At 40.4% G+C, this 21,386-nt stretch overlaps 1 protein-coding gene across 8 annotated transcripts in view; it reads right to left on the bottom strand.

The window, feature by feature from the left end:
• Positions 1–6,224: 6,224 nt before the first annotated feature.
• NSD3 (nuclear receptor binding SET domain protein 3) overlaps positions 6,225–21,386 on the bottom strand; it is a 112,689-nt gene continuing 97,527 nt past the window's right edge. For 6 of the 8 annotated variants that reach the window (XM_012475948.2, XM_012475947.3, XM_012475946.2 and 3 more), the window contains 7 exons: positions 20,541–20,653; positions 19,376–19,645; positions 12,328–12,444; positions 10,349–10,490; positions 8,772–8,878; positions 6,929–7,133; positions 6,225–6,509 (listed from right to left, as the gene is read on the bottom strand). In XM_012475948.2, coding sequence (XP_012331371.2) covers positions 6,268–6,509; positions 6,929–7,133; positions 8,772–8,878; positions 10,349–10,490; positions 12,328–12,444; positions 19,376–19,645; positions 20,541–20,653 — 1,196 coding nt within the window. In that variant the 3' untranslated portion in view covers positions 6,225–6,267. The remainder of the gene's footprint in view (positions 6,510–6,928; positions 7,134–8,771; positions 8,879–10,348; positions 10,491–12,327; positions 12,445–19,375; positions 19,646–20,540; positions 20,654–21,386) is intronic. The other 2 variants (XM_012475952.2, XM_012475953.2) reach the window with 1 other exon arrangement.

Genomic DNA, 21,386 nt, shown 5'->3' with positions numbered 1-21,386 from the left:
GGCTCCCAGGAAGCCGGACTGGCGGCTGTGCAGTGGGCATCGGCTGGCAAAGGGGACGTAAACAACGGACCTGCCCTCCAGTGCATTCAGCAGGGAGCCAGCGTCCCAGTTGCAGCCATGATGAACTGCTCCTCTCCACATCACCGCGGGGAGCAGCCTTCCCCCCGGGATTTCACCTCTAAATGTAAAACCTACAGCTCCCTCAGAGCCTCGGTTCCTTAGCAACACAGCGGCATTCTGCAGGAAGCTATACTGACTGAGTGAGGTTGGCTAGATCGTGTCATTTACTCTTCCCACCCAGGATGGCCTCCTGCCCAGTGAGTTGTAGCAAAACTATTACTGGCAAAAAACAAGCCCACATTTAATTTGGAACATACAGGACAATTTATTGAAGTCAATCTCAAGCAAAATCCGAAATCAATGGAATGCCATTAAAAACCTTTCCAAATTAATCCTCACGGAAGGAAAAAAAAAACAAAACCACATTGGAATTTCAAAATATTTGTAAAATAAAAAAGGCAACATCTCAGTAAATATAATGTACAAAAATTATATGTTCCTACCAGCACACACATCAGTAAGAAGCTTAAATATTACAGGCAATCCTAAATAGACTGTAACTAGTCAACAATAAGCTATCTATATACAGGTTAACCAAGCTTTACACGTTTCACACTATGCAATAAAACATAGGCCAATCAACAAAATCCTCAAAATATCATATATCTTGAAGTCTATGTGGCAACATCAAGTCATTATACAGTAATGCCCTAGTGGAACACCCCCAGGGAAAATTAACACTAACCCTTTAGTGTCAAGAGCATCTAGCCAAGTCACAGAAACTCAAAAGAGATTGACTTTAGTGAATATTGATGCTTTGTTATTAAAGACTGAAGTCTCAAGTGATTTAGGCAAAATAACGGTTCACAGGATCTACAAAGTTTATTACAGATAAAGTACAGAAATAATCTACAAAGATTATCATAAAGAACACGAGAAAATGAAAACAGTCTGTAGGTATCTGTTTGTTGTGCAATATCACTCAAATGGGTACAAATGAATTTCTCGTTTCCAAATATACACACACCCTTGTATATAAAAAATGATATTAGCCAGTTGTAATACTCATTTAGCATCTTATTAGTGGCAATATAATTTTCTTAACATAGGGTATGTAACAGGACAAATGAGATAAAATAATGACAACAAAGTTTTATCCAGTCCATTTCTAAACTGACAAGAATACCTTAACAATACCTTATATAGGTAATCTGACAGATACTTGAGGGCTATTTGCACACATCAACTGTGTTGGCAGGGAAGGGAGCAGGAAAAGCTGAGGCTGCTTTCTCAGTAACTAGCAGATGCAGTAATGCCACATAAGAAAACTAAGGACTGAAAAAATGACTTTGGCATCTGTTCTATTTTCCCTTTTTACTCACACATAAATTACTTTCACAGCCTACTGAAGGACAGATAACTCTTATCCCCCCCTTCATACATAACGTGCCACAAGCACCCAAACTTGTCACTTATGCAATGGACTGACCAAAACAAAACAAAAAACAGAAATGGTTTTTGAAAGACACAGATTACCCACATTTTGGGAGTGTGACATTAAGTGCAATTTTTTTTTCCCTACATAGACATAGTAAAAGGAAAGAAGATGTGCTTGGGGACAGGGTTGACAAAATGACAAAATAAAGAACATACATAGGAAATATTCGTAAAAATGCTGGTATCTCATGCAGGAGTCTCTTCCTCAAGTGTGTTCAATCAATCTGAGCTATCTACTGTGAACACGCTCCCATTTGCAGAACTTCGCCTTTAATCCACACTAAAGAGGGTAAGAGACTAGGCTATTTATTTTCAAAACAGTTTACAAAACAATGCTTTCTACTTCATAAATTTAAAAAGAAACTGTAAAATAAGGAGAATCTGAAGTTTCAAGTACTTAAAAAACCTGAATTCAATGAGGCAGAGGTCTCAATGTTAAAGTGACTACTTCGTACCTGTGGTAAACATTATGATCCCCCCACTTACCCTATTTAACCCCCCTTTCTCCTGGTACCCCACCCCAGGTAAAAGTTGGTGAGATTTCAGTATATACACATTTCCAACTTTTCAGTATTTGTTAATTTCATTGCAGAGCTGTCTAATTATACTATTCCCTAGTCCATCTGGAAATGGAAGCAAGTTCTACTTTTTGTTTTACAAATAACCAAAAACCAATTATTCTAGGTAGCCCTAGGCCAAAGGAAAGTGTTTCATTTGATTAATTCATGTCTGCACCAACTTGGACAATTGGGGGTGGCTGGATGTAACTTTAGTCTACACTGCCCAGAAATAAAGCAACTTTCCAATGTCCTTGTATTTCATGAAGTACAAAGCCGTGAGGGCTCCATAGTAACTTGTTTTCTTATCCTGTTAGAGGACATGGCATGTAGCAGCCAGCACCTTGACTTTAAGGTGAATGCTAAAGGAAGAGCTTTGTATTTAAAAATGAAATGAAAAACAAGCAACAAGTCCTGGGCAGTCCAGAGATTACATTCTCTACAGATGGCCTGTTTGCAAACTGTAGGTCTGGGTTTGACCTATTGGAATATACCATGCAAGAAACTACTCAAAAAGGAAATTCCACTTCATGAACTAGGAAAGTTATCCAACAGCCTGTCTTATCTGAGGGTCCTTTACATGATTAGATATGCAATATCTCAGTTCTAAAACATTATTTACAGACATGTTTTCAAATACTTTGTGTAAATGGCAGAAGGGAGCTGGGAGCAGCCCATCCACCTCCATTACTTTTTTAGTTTTCAGATATGTTCCTGAATTGAACATACAGAAAATTCCAAATTTTAAACGATTCCCAAACTCAGCCAGCTCTATAGACTAGGGCAGATCATTTTTGAGAATTTAGAGTGGCAAAAATGAAAATAAAACCCACCTCACTCCTATCTCTGTCCCTGATTAGACATTAAAGAAGTGAATCACTGCCTCTGGCTGCTTCAGCCTTCCAGGAATGAAGGGCCATCCACCCTGCCCTTCCCAGCCAGCCACGGGCAGCTCTTCTGATTCCTCCCTAGCAGCAGTGATGGTCCAGCCACTCCCTCCCCTGCACAGCGTCTGGGAAGGTTTCCCAGGATTTCATCTTTAGCTCTTACTGATTCAATTTCTGAAGTTTTAGGTTGATTATCAAAAATCTTATGTTCAATTCTTTCAATGAATTAACATGTTAAAAAAATCTACCATTAGCCCATGCTGCTTTAAGTTATTTCATTGTTGGACAAGAATAAAAACCAACCACTTACACTCTGACCACATACAGATTGAAAAGTTAACAAATGCCAACTGTAGACAATGAGTGAGCATATATCTTTTGGACTATTTCATTGGTGTAGCACAGACACAGTGCACGTATACTCAAGCACACGTAAAGGACAATTTTATCTTTCTGCATCTATAATTTGCAACTTAAAAATATACCAAATAGGTCAACATTCACGCTATGGAGGTGTGAGGAGAGCTCCTTGGCACTGGCATGACTAAAACCACTTTTTAGACCATTAAAGAACACTCATGGCCAAAGACTTCAGAACTATGTTTTTTTTTTTTTTTTTTTTTTTTTGAGACGGAGTGTCGCTCTGTTGCCCGGGTTGGAGTGCAGTGGCATGACTGATCTTGGCTCACTGCAACCTCTGCCTCCTGGGTTCAAGCGATTCTTCTGGCTCAGCCTCCCAAGTAGCTGGGATTACAGGCTTGTGCCACCATGCCCGGCTAATTTTTGTATTTTTAGTAGAGACGGGGTTTCACCATATTGTCCAGGCTGGTCTCAAACTCCTGACCTTGTGATCTGCCTGCCTCGGCCTCCCAAAAGTGCTGGGATTACAGGTGTGAGCCACCATGCCCGACAGCTATTTTGTTTTCTACTCTGATTTCTGAAATGGTGAAACAATCCTATTAATCATAAAAAAAAATTTTAAAAATTTCAGCAGAGCTGTGTTACAGATATGAAAATAAAACGTGACACAATGAAGAAGCTGCATAAAAATACTGAAACCTAAGGTATCTGTAGTATATAGGATGTACCCTGGCTTACCATATAAAAGTCATTAGATAGTAAATAGCATTAAGTCTAAAAGCAAGGAGATAAGATTTCATGTTGGATACTGTTTCAACAAGAACTGTATTTGGAATATTAAAGGAAATCCTTATGTTGTTAGTAAGTTTAAAAAACCAAACATCATATACAAAATAAAATTTTAGTATGATAAAACCTAGCTTTTCTTAAATTATTTTTTAAAAGGACATTAAACTATATAATTGCTCAAGAGCAACGTTTAGTGTTTTGGTGAGCTGCATTTCATGTTACTTGTAGCAATTACATTTGGTGACGTGGATTGCATTTTCCATTTTGCTCTTTCTTTTGGGACCATATCTAATCAACAAAAGTATTGGAAGCCCAGTGAGTCACCGAAGAATTAATTGCTGGAGTTAGGCAAATGGCAGTTTAGGAGCTTCAGTAAAAGAATGTAGTGTTGTTTTTTTACAAGAGAAAATCCAGTATAATTGCACATTTACATACAAAAAAAGAGGCACAAAACAGCTTTTTTCCCTCTTTCCATAGAAGAGCTCTAAGTTGATAAGCAAATAGAATACTCAGTACAGCTGAAGGAATGTGGTAGAGCACCTACCCTCCCTCCCTTCATAAGGTTACTAGGTACTGAAGGGAAAGGAAATGCTACCAGGTGCCAGCAATTGTAAGCAGTCGAAATTCACAGAGAAAGTTAACGTTCATTCAAGCTAACCCTAGACTTCTACTTAGTACAGTGTTACAACAATGTCTGACATTACTAATTATTTCATACAAGGAATACTGGAATATATATATTCCTAAGCATTAAAAGCAAGTGAGTTTCGTGAGCAGACATCTTGGTATACTCGCATCTTTAAGAGTCAAGCGTCACCGTCAACCATTTTTGCTAACACTAACTTTCTTGGGCACTTCCTCCAAGTGCTTCCTAAGATGAAGTGTGTTTGTGTGGCTCTTATGTATCCTGTAAAAGCAGAAGTTCTTCCCCATAATGGGAGCAATGTTAAGTACTGGATAATAGAAATTATTTATATGTAACGTGGGGATGCCCCTACTACTTTCACCCCCCAAATTAGGAACTCAACCAAAAAGATCTATTCAAATACAATTCAAACTCACTTGTGTGGTTTTACCAGGAAACATGACTGAATGGTCAGCTGACAAAAGCAATGTTTGATGAGGAGAGGAAAACATAGACGAAAAATAAAATGCCTGAACTTCTCTCCAGTTTAGACCAGGGTCTACACTAAAATCGGACAGAAAATGGTGCTTATATGATCCAGCTTCTGGTTTGTGCCTTCATCCCCCTTTAGCTGCCTTTATCAGCATCAGGAAAATAGGAGTGACCATTCCACCTCTGCTTCAGATCCACAGAAACGCACTTCATCCAAACCCAAACCATCGGTGTCAATGGAAAACGCTTCAAAAATCAGTGAGCACATACATTCCTCTTTTTCCTTCCTCCAAAAAAACACACTATATACCTTTCTACGTAAAGTTACCATAGCACAAAGCCCACCTCGTTTAAGACCACAGAGGTAAAATCCACCGAGGCATTGTTTTCAAGAGGCCAGATTTCCTGCTTCCATAGAGCTCTTCTCTAAGCCTGTGAAAAGCATTTTGAAGGGAAAGAGAAGTGAGTCTACCTACTGCTTAGTAGAGGTATATAAAGCTTATCATACCCTTTCCTAGAGGGCTTTCTCAGATTCCTACTTAAAACACACACATATACTTGATTAGACTATTGAACTACACTTCTTGAAATTCCTAAAAATGAAAATAAATAAAGGAATGATGGCTACTTTTGCTTTATACAACCAAGGAACACATCTTAGACTTTAAATTTATCTCATTAGCAAAACTTTCTTTTCTCTTTGTTCTTATTTTAAAAGCAAAAACTTTTCTTTTTCAAGCTGCAATGGCATTGAAGCACAATAAAAGGCAAGAAAAGACCAAGGGAATTTAACCCTCCACAAAAGAATCCCTAAACCAACCAAACAAAACAAAACCGGACACCACCAACTGCTTCTGCCTGCATGAGCTGGTCTCCCACTTTCGCTTTAGTAAGGCGGTTCCGATGGCAAAGGCCGTGTGCACTGTAGCAGTCTCTTCTTTTTAAATGCATGATCTATTTGCTTTTTTCACTGAAATAGAAAGGAGGGGACACCACACATTTATTCTTTTACTTCTTCTCCATGATCTTGTGATTCCCATTTACATTTTATCTTGCTCCAGTATTCTGGTGACACAGGAGACATGGGGTCGTGTTCCGAGCAGCAGAGGCGGCCTTCCAGTGCGGAGGGAACCAGGGCCCCCTTTTCATGATCTTTACAAAATGAATGTGGACAGAACTCACAGAAGGAAACAGCTGCACTGCTGCACTCATCGCACTGATGCCACGGACACTCCCATTTTCCTGAGTCGGGGAGAAGGGGAGGGAGGAGAAGTGCCCAAGTTAGTGCCTGTCTTGATTACCTGTGAAAAACCCAAGTTCCTTCTTCTCTGATTGGAGATGGAATTCAATTGATTACATCTCCAAATTTCAACCAAACACAAATATGGGTGTAATATTTAGGATGGATGTGAGCTACTGGCCAAAACCCAATGCCATAGGTACCAACTACCCACCTGTGGGAAGAGTATACAAGAAACCAATCCTTGATGGCCCACTGGATATCCCAAATGTGTAAGGGGAAAGATTTTTTGCCAGCATATTTTTTTTGCTATTGTTTGTTCTATTCAACATTTCCTATTCCATGGCATGGAATATATTCTGAGTTACACATAGTTGGCAAAGACACTAGTTAGGGAAAGGGTCCTGAAGGTCCAGCTTACCATATGGTGGCTGAGTCAGGTTAAGGCATAGGAGGTGGTATGCTTTGGGACAGTCTTTTTTGTCACACATGACCAGCTCTCCACCATCTCCACATTGAAAACAGTAATCTTCATGCATCTGCTTTGGTTCTGTTTTGATCTTTCGTCTCTTCTGCTTTAACTTAGCATTTTTTGCCTTCTCTTCAGTTGTTGACGCACATGCCGACTGGCAGGAAAAAAAGGATCATAGTTTCAAAGATCACAGACAGTGCATGAAGCTGGACACAGACGGAAAAAACCTTGCAACCTCACATTCATTTAAATTCATGTGGTGTACAATTACCTAAAAACATCAGGAGGCCTTATCCTGCAACAAATACTATAACAAAAATAAAGCTTTGTTTTCACTGACTTAAAAATTATATATTTTTTTGAGATGAGGGTCTCGCTGTGTTCCCCAGGCTGGAGTGCAGTGTTGCAATCTTGGCTCACTGCAGCCTCGACTTGCTGGGCTCAAGCATTCCGCTCGTCTCAGTCTCCCAAGTAGTTGAGACTACATGTGCATGCCATCGTGCCTGGCTAATTTTTTTTTTTTTTTTTTTTTTTTTTTTTTAGAAACAGGGTCTTGCTATGTTGCCCAGGCTGGTCTCAAACTTCTGGGCTCAGGTGATCCTCCTGCCTCAGCCTTTCACTGACATTTTTTTTTTTTTTTAGACGGAGTTTCACTCTTGTTGCCCAGGCTGGAGTGCAATGGTGTGATCGTGGCTTACTGCAACCTCTGCCTCCCAGATTTAAGTGATTCTCCTGCCTCAGCCTCCCGAGTAGCTGAGATTACAAGCATGCACCACCATGCCCGGCTAATTTTGTATTTTTAGTAGAGATGGGGCTTCTCCATGTTGGTCAGGCTGGTTTCGAACTCCTGATCTCAGGTGATCCACCCACCTCAGCCTCTCAAAGTGCTGGGATTATAGGTGTGAGCCACTACGCCCGGCCTTTTTTTTTTGAGACTGAGTCTCATTGTGTTGTCCAGGCTGGAGTGCAGTGGCGTGATCTTGGCTCACTGCAATCTTTGCTTTCCAAGTTCAAGCAATTCTCCTGCCTCAGTCTCATGAGTACCTGGGACTACAGGTAAGTGCCACCACATCCGGCTAATCTGTATATCAGTAGAAAGAGGGTTTCACTGTGTTGCCTAGGCTGGTCTCAAACTCCTAAGTTCAGGCAATCTACCTGCCTTGGCCTCCCAAAGTGCTAGGATTACAGGCATAAGCAACTGTGCCTTCACTGACTTTTGAATAGGTTAACTTTTTAATTTTAATTGCAAGGGTAGTGGTAAATCCAAGCAACTTTTAGACAACGTATTAATTTTTTCATTGCAATATCATTCACATACCACAAAATTCACCATTTTAAAGTGTATAATTCAGTGGCCTATAGTATTTTGTGGATTTTTAAAAAGTTTTAAATTAGTTTTTTGCTAATTTCATATTCAACCAGAAATATAAATACATTTTCTTTTTCCTTTTTTTTTTTTAAATAGAGATGGGGTTTCACCATGTTGGCCAGGCTGGTCTCGAACTCCTGACCTCAGGTGATCCACCCACCTCGGTCTCCCAAAGTGTTGGGATTAAAGGCGTGAGCCACCGAGCCCAGCCTATAAATACATTTTCAGAACCTAACAGACCTTACTAAAATAAGCTTCCTTGGAAAGTCACAGTCTAAATGTTTGATAAGTCCAGCTGATGACCCACAAACTAATCCAGGTGACCAAATGCCAGCAGGTTCCTGAGATGGTCATAAACAGCCTTCTTCAACAGCCCTAATCCTTATCTGCTGTTGGCTGGGGGCGCTCCCCTGCAAGACTGACCTTCGGCCGCACTCCTAGAAATCCACTGCAGTTATCTGCCCCGCAGTGGCACTCCGTTCTGCCGTTGCCCAGACAATCTAGGTTATAATTAAATGTTAACTCCATCCCTGAAACACAGGAGAAATAATTATTCATACTTGAGTCATGGGGAACAGAAATGCTGTCATAGGCACACTCTCTTAGTGAAAAAAGAGACATCATTCTGGCATGAAGGCGCTTCCCTTTCCAGTGTTCTACCTCATTGACAACAGTGATGGTAAAAAAAAAAAAAAAAAGGAGAAAAACAGAAGGAAAATATGCTCACCCATGAACAATGACAGCAACACTACATGTCCGAAAGAGTCATGTCCTTTTCATAGAAGTGGTCAAAACCAATGTGATAGCGTCTGCAATCTGTGCTCAGGAGAATAGGTTCTAGCTCAGCCTGCTTTTCTTTTTCTTTCTTTCTTTTTTTTGAGATGGAGTCTTGCTCTGTTACCAGGCTGGAGTGCAGTGGCGCGATCCCAGCTCACTGCAACCTCTGGCTCACTGCAACCTCCGCCTCCCTGCAACCTCTGCCTCCTGGGTTCAAACAATTCTCCTGCCTCAGCCTCCCAAGTAGCTGAGACTACAGGTGCATGCCACCATGCCCAGCTAATTTTTAATTTTTTTAGTAGTCACCGGGTTTCACCATGTTGGTCAGGATGGTCTCAATCTCTTGACCTTTTGATCCACCCTCCTCAGCCTCCCAAAGTGCTGAGATTACAGGCATGAGCCACCGTGCCCGGCCAGTCTTCTTTTCTATAGCTAACTCATACTTGTTTCTAAATGAGAAATATGACCATGGAATTGTGACAACACTATTTCCAGTAATTAATGCCTTATATTATGATCAACTAAAGATCCAAAAAGAAGGTTTACTGCACACACCAAAGGTCCAGGGACTCAAACTAGGGTCTCCTAAGCTTTCTTCTAGCTGGGCTTGAACAATCCACAGTGGGTTCTATAGTTTAAATCTGTTTTAGCTATAGCATTTCTCTTCCCACCTGTTTTTCTACAAACTAAACAAAGGAGAAACCAAGTTTTATTGTTCAGATACTGGATGGGTAAGGAAAAATGAAAGCAGAGGCTCTCGCTTCAGAGGCTTTTATGTCCAATTTGAAACAGAATAATCTTTCAAAGTGAAAACAACAAAAAACACCAGCAACTATATCAATTGCTCTTAACACAAGCTAATTACTGTTAATATGTTTTAAAAAGAAAACAACAGCTAAAACATCTGGCTACACTGTATAGACAGCAGCTGACTTGGAGAATTCATTCAGCAGGACTGTGGACACAGAATCCGGTCATACCCACTCTTACATAAAAGTTCTCTCTAAGTTTCCTTTTGAGCATATAGATGTTTACCTCTCATTGGCAGCTAACACTAAGTTCTAAATATAACCTTTCTCTTATTTGAATAAGTTTTCTAAATATAACCTTTGTCTTATTTGCATAAGTTCTTGGGCATCAAGCCTTGAAGAGCCATGTCCTGGCTCTAAAGGATCTTGTTTCTTCCTAGGGAGGTAACCATGGCTAACAAGTCACTTTTTTACCTGCAGGAATATCACAGAGAGCAAACAGTCCGACTCGAACATCTCCGTTCACTGTCCACTTTTGTGTTTCACAGTTAGGATTACAACTGTGGTTCATGAAGCGAGAATAATTTCCTTTTGGGCCAGCATCAATTATACGGTCCTTCAGAAAGAAAAGAAAGGTGCCTTTTACGTAAATTAAGTCTCTCCCAGAAACATCCAACTCAGTCAAGGATCACAGGCAGCAGCATTTTGCTACCAGTTGGTGTTTGACAACTGACAAATCAGGAAATGTAAGGCTGCCTGGGCAATTTACTAAGTTCTCTCCTTTATCTGATGACCTTCAAGTCAAAGTCAAGTAATTAGGATAAAGTGGGATTTAGTTGCTTTTTAAGTTTGCTTCTAGAAACAAATAGACCATGGAATAATGCTATTCAGAAGATTAGTGGGCCAGAGGTTTAGGAATGGTATTTTCTGATTAGAGAGCTCAAAGTACTGATAACTACTCTGGTGTTTTGCTGTCAACCCTCCTTTCCTGCTCCAAGCAGGAAGCAAAACTAGTAGAGGAGGGGATATGTGAGAGCTTAGGCCAGAAAGCAGAAAGAAAATGGAGAAACAAAACTTGGAGATCTGTTTGATGGAGCGACACTGTTTGGATATATTCTCCAGTGGTTATATATTTACTCTGTTTTTACTAAGTTCAAAATAAATTTAAAAGCTGAATATTTAGGTTTCCTGAATTTGAACTCTAATACTCTTGATACGCTCCAGAGAACTGAGCCTCTTAAGTGCTGTCAAGAAGGCTAGAGGGGCCACTGGCAGGGAGGATAGGGTTGAAGGAGCCAGATCCCAGTAATCATAAAGAATGGCATTTTAACTGATGTTTATGAAACATGTTTATGAAAGTTGTAAAACTTTCAAACAATGAAATATCAGTTAAAATACTTTTAAGCTCTATTTCTTACTTTAATGATATTCTGAATCTCAGTTTTAGAGATGTGATAGCCTGGAACACAGGAAATATGGGTACTAGTCTTGGTTCTTAAAACTGTAACGAAATAGTCAACAAATCACTTATCATGGCTGGACGTCAGTTTCTCGTCCTCTGTAAATCAGAGAACTGACAAAAAAATTAACTGAGATAATGGATGTAAGTGTATCAAATAGGTCTTATGACTACAGGGATTAAACTAGCAGTTTTACTGTCATTTTTCTTTTTTTTTTCATGCTGCTGATAAATACTGTCATTTTTCTTATGACAACACTCATTATTTTCCTTTCTTTCTTCTTCTTTTTTTTTTTTTTTTGAGACAGGGTCTTGCTCTGTTGCCCAAGTGGGAATAATGCAGTGGTACGATCATAGCTCACTACAGCCTTGACCTTCTGGGCTCAAGTGATCCTCCCACCTTGGCCTCCTGAAGCGCTGGGACCACAGGCACATGCCACCATGCCTGGCTAACTTTATTTTTATTTTTTGTAGAGACAGGGTCTTCCTATGTCGTACAGGCCGGTCTCAAACTCCTGGGCTCCTGTGATCGTCTCTTCTCAGCTTCCCAAAGTATTGAGATTACAGGCGTGAGCCACCACGCCCCACCAAAAAGTGTTAATATACAGAACAATTTGGAGTTTTGGCTACTGCAGAACTTTAGTAATGGTTGTTTATAACTTAGAATCAGAGAGCTGATTCTCTACTTCAGTAATAAAGAAAATAATGCCCAGGACGTTTTTGACAAAGAGTTCAGACTAAATCCAGATATGTTAACCCTGCTCCTGGTTTTATTTTCCCTCAGTGTGTTCTCACATGACATGTACAAGACTTCAGTAATCATTCATTTTGTACTCTGGTGTAATTAGCACATTATAGTAGGCACTACACTAGCTACTGCAAATCATTATGATCTGCCTGACGAAAAATCAAATTAAAAGAAACTGAGTTCAAATTAAGACTATGAAACAAAAACAAAAATCCCTTTTTCTTACAAAAAAAAAAGCAATTTTACCTTGGTAACAGTTAACATATAAAAATTAGTTACACTGTTCTCGTGGGCTCGCTTGATTCGCAATCTGCATTCTTCTTCATCAATTAATTCACCGACGTATTCATTTACAAATTCACCCTGGTGAGAAATGTGCAATATGTAACTTAAAATCAGTGTATTATATAAAGCATTGCTTAACAATACATGTATAACCCAAGATAATTAAAGAGAACCCTAAAATACAACTTCAAGCCTAGAAAGAAATGGCTATTTATTCATGGGCATTCAAGTGGCATTATTTTTCTGGTATAAGCGCTTCATAAGGTGACAATCTGCTTGCCTTTTTGTGCTGACAAGACTGTTTTTATAGTCCAAGTGACAACATGTGGTGCATTGCTGGGTTTAGGGATAAAGCTAGCTCTAGCCTTTGAAGCTATATTATGACAGACTTTACTAGTTTGTGGCTATGCGGGTTTCGGGGTAAGACCTGGAAGAGATCTGAATCTGAAACAAGTGAGCTCTGTTTCTAAGCTTCTTTTGAAGTAATTACTGACATTCAGAGGAAGTGACAAAAATAGTATATGGGAAATCTTGGTAACATTCACTCAGTTTCTCCCAATGGTAACATCTGACATAACTACAGTACAATATCAAAACCAGAAATCTGACTTGGTCTAATCCAGACTATCAAAATTACCTGCATACATTTGTGTGTGTATATAGTTCTATGCAGTTTTAGCAGGCATAGAATCATGTAATCACCACTGCAATCAAGATACAGAACTGGTGCCTCACCACAGAGATTCCTTGTGACACTGACTCCTTTATGATCACACCCTTCCTCCATCCTTCCTCCACTCATCCCATCCTAACTTCTGGCAATCACTCATCTGTTCTCCATCTCTAGAATTTTGTTATTTCAAGAAGGTTTTATAATGGAATGATATAGTACAGAACCTTTTGAGATTGGCTTTAAAGAAAAAAACTCAGGCAAATTCCTTTGAGATCCACCCAAGGTACTGAGTGTATCAACAATTTGTTCTTTTTCAGTCTCTGAGTCGTGTTCCACAGTGTGGATGTACCACTGCCGTTTGTTTAGCCATTCATCGTGGAAGAACATTTGGACTCTTACCAGATTTTGGCTTTACAAATAAAGCTTCCATGAACGTTCTGGTGAACGTTTTCGTGGACATAGATTTTCGTCTTTCTGGATAAATGGCCAGGAGTGTGTCTGCTGCACCAAATGGTGAGTGTATGTTTCTTTATTAAGGAAACTGCCAAACTCTGTCCAGAGTTGCTGTCCTGTCGGATTCTCCCACTAGCAGTTCATGAAATCCACTTTCTCCATGTCCCTGCCTGCATCTGGGATTGCCACTATTTATCATTTTAGCTGTTCTAACAGGCATACAGTGATAACAGTGATAAGCTCCTTTTAAAATAAGAGTAAATACTGTACATTCAACATTTTGTGTTTATAATTACATTATCATTAACCTTTCACTTCAGAAGTTTTGCTGATTCAATCTAGGTCAACGTTCTCTATAAGGATTTGCCAGTCTTACTAATATACTTTGGAGGAAAATAAATGTCTTGAAAAACAAAAATGAATTGGCTAATTTTATCAGATTTCTGTCCCATTCTCCCACCCTCCCCCACCTCACAAATTTCCACTAGCCTTTCTCACAGCTCTTAGTATTACAGAACTATTGGTAGTCAATATCTGAAGAGAAGTACTGCATCACTTTTTCTGATTGTGGAAAATTATTTAGAACATAAGCCAATGGTTTTAAAAATTAATCTTTATCTGTTGATAAACAAATATTACTCTATAATAAAGAGAAAAGAAATGAATGGTTAAACTAGAAGGGCCCGAACTTCCCTGCCTCTTCCTTGGCAGCATGGGGAGAATGAGCTCGGTGAGGAGCACCAGTTTACTTCTCGGAGCTACATACTGTTTCAGCTGTAGAGCAGTCACCACCAGAGGTGACCTCTGGCTTTTTCTCTCTCCCATTTTTATCTACTGTATAAGCTATGACAAGGAATTCAGTTAGAAAAACAAAAACAGGCCAGGTGTGGTGGTTCATGCCTATAATCCTAGCACTTTAGGAGGCTGAGGCAGAAGCACTGCTTGAGCCAGGAGTCTGAGATCAGCCTGGGCAACACAGCGAGACCCCATCTGTACAAAAAATAAAAAATATCAGCCAGGTATGGTGGTGCATGTCTGTGGTCCCAACTACTCGGGATGCTGAGGCAGGAGGATCACTTGAGCCCAAGAGTTCAAGGCTGCAGTGAGCTGTGACTGTACTGCACTCCAGCCTGGGTGACAGAGCAAGACTCTGTTTCAAGGGAAAAAAATAAAATTCATCTGTAACTGCAGCACCATAAAGTTAATTTCTTTCACTTTTTCCTTCCAGTCCTTTCTCACAAAGGACATGGACATTTTGAACCTATCAGCCTCAAACGGCTTTTCCTGTATCTAATTTGGATTTTGTCATCAGCTGATGAGCATCATTTTGCACTGTGATATGATACTGAAGGGTAGCAGAAGATCGTACTGCCCTCTTGGCTGCACCTACTGTTACTATACTTGATGATGTTAGGGCTAATTTTCTTTTTTTTCCCTTTTTTTATTTTTTTGAGACGAAGTCTTGCTTTGTCACCCGGGCTGGAATGCAATGGCACAATCTCTGCTCACTGCAACCTCTACTTCCACGGGTCAAATAATTCTTCCGCCTCAGCCTCCTGAGTAGCTGGGATTACGGGCGCATGCCACCATGCCTGGCTAATTTTTAAAAAAATATTTTTAGTAGAGACGAGTTTCACCATCTTGGCCAGGCTGGTCTCAAACTCCTGACCTTGTGATCTGCCCACCTTGGCCTCCCAAAGTGCTGGGATTACAGGCGTGAGCCACCACACCTGGCCTTTTTCTTTTTTTTTAAAGATGGGGTTTCACCATGTTGGTCAGGCTGGTCTTGAACTCCCGACCTCAGGTGATCCACCTGCCTTGGCCTCCAAAGTGCTTAGATTACAGGCATGAGCCACCATGCCTGGCCTTCTTTTTCTTTTTTGAGACTGAGTTTCACTCTTGTTGTCCATGCTGGAGTGCAATGGCACGATCTTGGCTCACTGAAACCTCCACCTCCCGAGTAAGTGATTCTCCTGTCTCAGCCTCCCAAATTGTATATTTTTAGTACAGATGGTGTTTCACCATGTTGGTCAAGCTAGTCTCGATCTCCTGACCTCAAGTGATCCACCCGCCTCGGCCTCCCAAAGTGCTGGAATTAGTGAGCCACTCCGCCTGGCTTAGGGCAAATTTTCTTTAGAGGAAACTATAGAGGAGAATTTCAACCAAATCAGCTCTACTACTTCTTTTTTCACACATTGGGATTCAAGGTAAGATTTCATTTGAAGAAATAGTTTTGTGACTTTAAAAGCTTAATCATGGTTTATACTTACTAGTCTATGAAAATGAGTAAATATACAAAAATTAAGTGCTGTTATCAAATATGAGGAGAGCAAGTCTCAAACTTGTTATCACTGTAAATAAAGACGGAAATGTTTCAGATGTCCTAAAAGTGACAGATCTTTAACCTCAAAGAGTTGCTTACTAGACTTAAAAACCATTAATTGTGAATTCAATTGTGAACAAAAAATTGTAACAAATTCAGTAACTTAAAAAATGCTACAGATCTGTCCTTAAAGACTGCAGCAAAAAGGCTGTAACTGAATATTTAATACCTTAAATTTTTTTCTGAGAAAGAAACAACTTCCTAACAAGAAGTCCCTAGTTTGACTGGCATACATTTTCAGGAATCTGTTCTATGTAGAAAAACGGGGACTGACACACACATTCCATTTCATATTGGGCTTCTTTCCTGCAAATGCACCAAATAACTTTTTCATGTTGCTATAATGTCTGTATGATTACACTTTTCAATGATTGTATATTTCTAGCTATTTTGTAAAAGACCAATTGTCTTACATCAGCAATCCCTCAGGTGCTAAAGAGCAGGAAAATCAAGATTGTATTTTATTCTCTTGATTATATTATTAATTTAATGTTATCTTACAACACATTTTAGAATAAGTGCAACTACTATTAAAAGGTGTTAACACAATATTAAAGTGGATGGATTTCAGGATGGCCCCATGAACTCCTGTGAAATCATAGGCAAAAAATTGTATATATGATAACATGGCACTGAATTTATATAAAACATTTTGCATTATACAATGATGTTTTAGATGTAGTTGGCCTTTGCCCAAGCAGTCCAATCCACATATCAATACATCAGCAAATCCTGTTGGCTCTACCTTCACAATGTCAGAAATCCAACCACTTCCCTCTTGGCTCAACTACAACCCCAGTGGTTCCACATTACCATCGTCCTTCTCCTGGGTGACTAATGGTCTCCCTTTCATCACTCTTGCCTCCATATCATAAGTTCTCCATAGCACAGCCACAGTTATCCTTTCAAAACCCAAGTGTGGCACACAGACTCTCAGGTGGCCCATGTGACACCTGCCTGCTGGTGTTCATGCCATTGTGTTGCCCCCTCCCTTGCTGCATGTGAGCAGAACCTGTGATTAGCTTCTAACCAACAGAATATGGCGTGGGTGAGGGGGTGATTATGTGACTTTATGACCTAAGACTTTAGTGTCTATCTTCCTGTAGTGTCTCACCCCTGCTGCCTGTAAAGATGCAAGTGGCCATGCTGGGAATTCCATCTGGCAAGGAACTGTGGGCAGCCTCTGGAGGCCGAGAGCAGCTCCTGGCCAACAACAAAACAAACAAACAAACAAACACACTCCAAAACAAAAACAACCAGAGTCTCTCAGTCCTATAGCTAGAGAATGGAGTTCTGCCAACAACCGTGCAAGCAGGGAAGCAGATCCTTCCCTAGTCCAGCCATAGAGGAGAACCCAGCCACAGTCAGCACCTTGATTACTACTTGGTGAGACCTTCGGTAGAGGACCCAGTTAAGGATTGCCTGGATTCCTGACCCATATTAACTGAGAGATAATAAAATGTGTGTTGTATCTTAATTTGCTAACTTTGTGGTAATATTTGTATGTGGCAATAGAAAACTAATAGATCAAATCAGATCAAGTCACTCCCTAGTAAAATCCTCCAGACATTCCCCATCCCATGGCGGATATGGCCAGTAAAGCCCCATCTTATCTAGCCACAGTGGCTGCCCTTCTCCCCGCAGCTCCTCTCTCTCCTCTCCTGTGACTCCTCCCCAGGCACAGAGCTTCCTTGCTGTTCTGGAGCATGCTGCAGCCTTTATAGCTGTTTGCCTCCAGTCTGACTTGCTCTTCTTCTGCATACACCTGCGTGGCTTTCTACTACACACAGGGCGAATGGCACCTCCTCCGGCCTCCCTGAGCCAATCAATTGAAAAGGGCAATCCCTGTCACCAGCTAGCCCCTTTTCCAACTTTATTTTTATTTACAGCAGTTAGCGGCACTCAGCATTATATATATGTTTATTATCTGTCTCCTCAAGCAGATCCACTAAGGTAAGGGCTTCATGTGCCTTGTTCACTATTGTTTTCCAAGTGCCGAGAATACTACCTGCCACATAGGAAGCAGCTTAATAAACATGTACTGAATAACTGAATTCACTTCAAGCAATCTGACCTACAGAAATAGGTGCACAAAGGTAGATGACCAAGAATGTTCATTATGAAATCTAAAAATATTTATGTATTTATTTATTGAGAAATAGGTTAAATTATTTATTTATTGGGAAATAGATTAAATTATTTATTTACTTATTGGGAAACAGATTAAATAAATATGGTACTTTACTATGATTGAAATGAGACTGTTATAAAGAATGAAGTAAAATCTATATGTACTGCCACAAATGTATTTATGATAGTGTGTGAATGGGAAGAAAACAACGTCTGATCATATTTATGTTTAGAAAACACTAAAAAAAAAAACTCTGTATTTTCATATATGTTTGTTTATAACTATATAGAAAAAGTTCTACAAGATTACCCATGAAACTATTAACAATGGTCATCTTTGATGAGGAGATGAAGAACTGAAGGGATGAAGGAAGAATTTCACTCTGCTATCTTTTTTTGTATTGTACTGTATGACTTTACTACATTAGATGGTATTTTTAAATTACAAAGCTGATTTTTTTTAAAAGGTAGAAAAATGTCAAGAGTAATTTTAGTTTGGACACAGTGGCTCATGCCTATAATTCCTGCACTTTGGGAGACCAAGGCAGAAGAATCACTTGAGTCCAGGAGTTTGAGACTAGCCTGGGCCACATAGTAAGACCATCCCCAGCTACTTGGGATGCTGAAGTGGGAGGATACCTTGAGCCCAGGAGTTCAAGGCTTGAGTGAGCTATGAACACACCACTGTATTCCAGCATGGGTAACAGAATTGGGGCCCTGTCTTTAAAACAATAAAAAGATAAGTAAAAACTGTTTCACATAGAAATTACCAGTGTTCCCTCTCTCCTTCCCCCCCCCCTTTTTTTTTTGGAGACAGAGTTTTGCTCTTGTTGCCCAGGCTGGAGTGCAATGGCACAATCTTGGCTTACTGCAAACTTCACTTTCAAGCGATTCTCCTGCCTCAGCCTCCCGAATAGCTGGAATTACAGCTGCCCGCCACCATGTCCAGCTAATTTTTTGTATTTGTAGTAGAGATGGGTTTCACCATGTTGGCCAGGCTGGTCTTGAACTCCTGACCTCAGGTGATCCGCCTGCCTTGGCCTCCCAAGATGCTTGGATTACAGGTATGAGCCACGGCGCCTGGCCCCCTCTCTCCTTTTTATGCCGAGCCACTGGTCAAATACTCAGAGTTTAAGTACATTTTATCACTGTCTTCTTCCTACCACTCCTCTCTGCTCAAGAAGTACCAAACTCTCAACATGGGAAATTCAAAATTTTACCATAAGTCCCTGTTTATTTTATCCCTAGAACTACACCCTATTGAAGCATTCCTAAAAGGCTCAGATTCTGGTCTCTTCCGCGCCCCATAACCCCATCCCATGCTACCCTTTTTTTTTTTTTTTTTTTTGCAGCAGGTAACCCATTGCTACCTTCTTAATGCTCCTTTTAGTCCTGAGGCCCCAGCCTCTCCGCTCTGTTTTGATGATCTCTGCATCAGGGTACAGCCTCTTCGTAAAGCACTGGTTCTGACAACGATCTCCAGCTGGGCACACCTGCGGGTGGCATTCGTACTGCAACATTCTGTTCAGACACTCTGATTCCAAGCCACAAGGGTTTTCATCAGCTGGCTTGCAGTTACAGCGGGGAATCTCTGACAGGTCAGCAACCTGGATCTGCACCTTTCCTATTACTTTGTTAGCCTAGAAAACAAAATCACAAACGAGAGGGAGGCAGCAGGTAAGTCATCTGGCAACATGAACAGGAACATCTAAAACATCCATGCTACTACCTCGTGGTAAGACTCCGAGAAAGGCTCTTTATCTTTCACCATGAATAAGCTGAGATTAATATCCATCTCTTGGCCGGGCGCGGTGGCTCACGCCTATAATCCCAGCACTTTGGGAGGCTGAGGCGGGCGGATCACGAGGTCAGGAGTTTGAGACCATCTTGGTCAACATGGTGAAACCCTGTTTCTACTAAAAATACAAAAATTAGCTGGGCATGGTGGCGCATGCCTGTAGTCCCAGCTACTCAGGAGGCTAAGGCAGGAGAATTGCTTGAACCCAGGAGGCGGAGGTTGCGGTGAGCCGAGATCGTGCCATTGCACTCCAGCCTGGGTAACAAGAGCGAAACTCCGTCTCAAAAAAAGAAAAAAATAAAAAAAAAATAACCATCTCTTGCTATTTAGTTGACAAAAATATCAAAGTCTCAAGTGAATTTTCACGTATTTATCCTGGGTATTTCTACTTTCATTAGATGGAAATTTCATAACTGAAAACAAGAGAAAATACGCTTGTCTGTGGGTTCTCTGAAATAAAGGGAGTAAACACCTATATTCTCATTTGGTGGCAGGGTAACCTGGTAGAACAAGAACAGGATTTCACAGCAATAATAGCTATGGCTCCCATTTGATGCTTCCAACAGGAGCTCTGTTTTACAGAAGACTGACAATTAGCAAAAGTTTGCACAAGTCACAAAGGGTCTTTAACCATTAAGAGAGCAATGCATTTCATCTCATCTATTAAATACCAGTGTTTGCATAATAAAGACTTTCTTAGTTTATTTGACAGTCCCACGCCAGAGATAAAGACTTACTTTGATGTGTTTGTAGGGAGGGGGTTTTCTTGAGTTTTTTTCAATCTCTAGGGCTTCTTTACTTTCTCTTTGTGCTTTCAACTCCTGGAAACGTTTTGCAGCTTCTTCCAGTGCTGCCAATAAGACAATGCAAAGTATGTAAATACCAAAAACCAAACGAAAATTGATGGGATAGTAGTTTTACACTGCCTTCCCAATGCTTTGCATCTGGCCTGAGATTTTCTTTTTAAAATTATTTTCTGGAAGTTACTGTTTACCACCAGGATGGGGTAACAATGAAATAGGATATAACTCACTGAACACTATGCTCTGTGCATGCTGCTGCCTTAGGGAAGAAGCTCCACTTCAATCATCAGAGGTCTCCAAGTGACCCTAAGAGCAGCTTTTTGCCTTGTACTAGATTTAAATTCATTTTACTCTTAACCAGAAAGCCAAACTTGCTGGCAAATTTTACAATTGCAAAAGCAGTTGTAAGGCTTTTCACGGAAGTCTTTAGTACTCTTTTGTGGCAAAGGAACTTCACTTGATTAAAAAGATTATTCTCAGGCTGAGTTTGGTGGCTCATAGCTGTAATCCCAGCACTTTGGAAGGCTGAGGTGGGCAGATCGCTTGAGCCCGGGAGTTCGAGACCAGCCTGGTCAACATGGTGAAACCCTGTCTTTATAAAAATACAAAAGTTAGCCAGGCATGATGGCGGGGACCTGTAGCCCAGCTACTTGGGAGGCTGAGGCAAGAGGATTGGTTTACCCCGAAGTTCAAGGGTGCAGTGAGCTATGATCGTGCCACTGCATTCCAGCCTGGACAACAGATTGAGACTTTGACTTAAAAAAAAAAAAAAGATTATTC

The sequence above is a fragment of the Aotus nancymaae genome, unplaced genomic scaffold (genome assembly GCF_030222135.1).
Source record: "Aotus nancymaae isolate 86718 unplaced genomic scaffold, 86718_ANA_hifiasm-v0.15.2.pri h1tg000079l, whole genome shotgun sequence".
Lineage (NCBI taxonomy): Eukaryota > Metazoa > Chordata > Mammalia > Primates > Aotidae > Aotus > Aotus nancymaae.
Note: the sequence above shows the minus strand (reverse complement) of the source record. Positions and strands in the feature narration are given on the sequence as shown.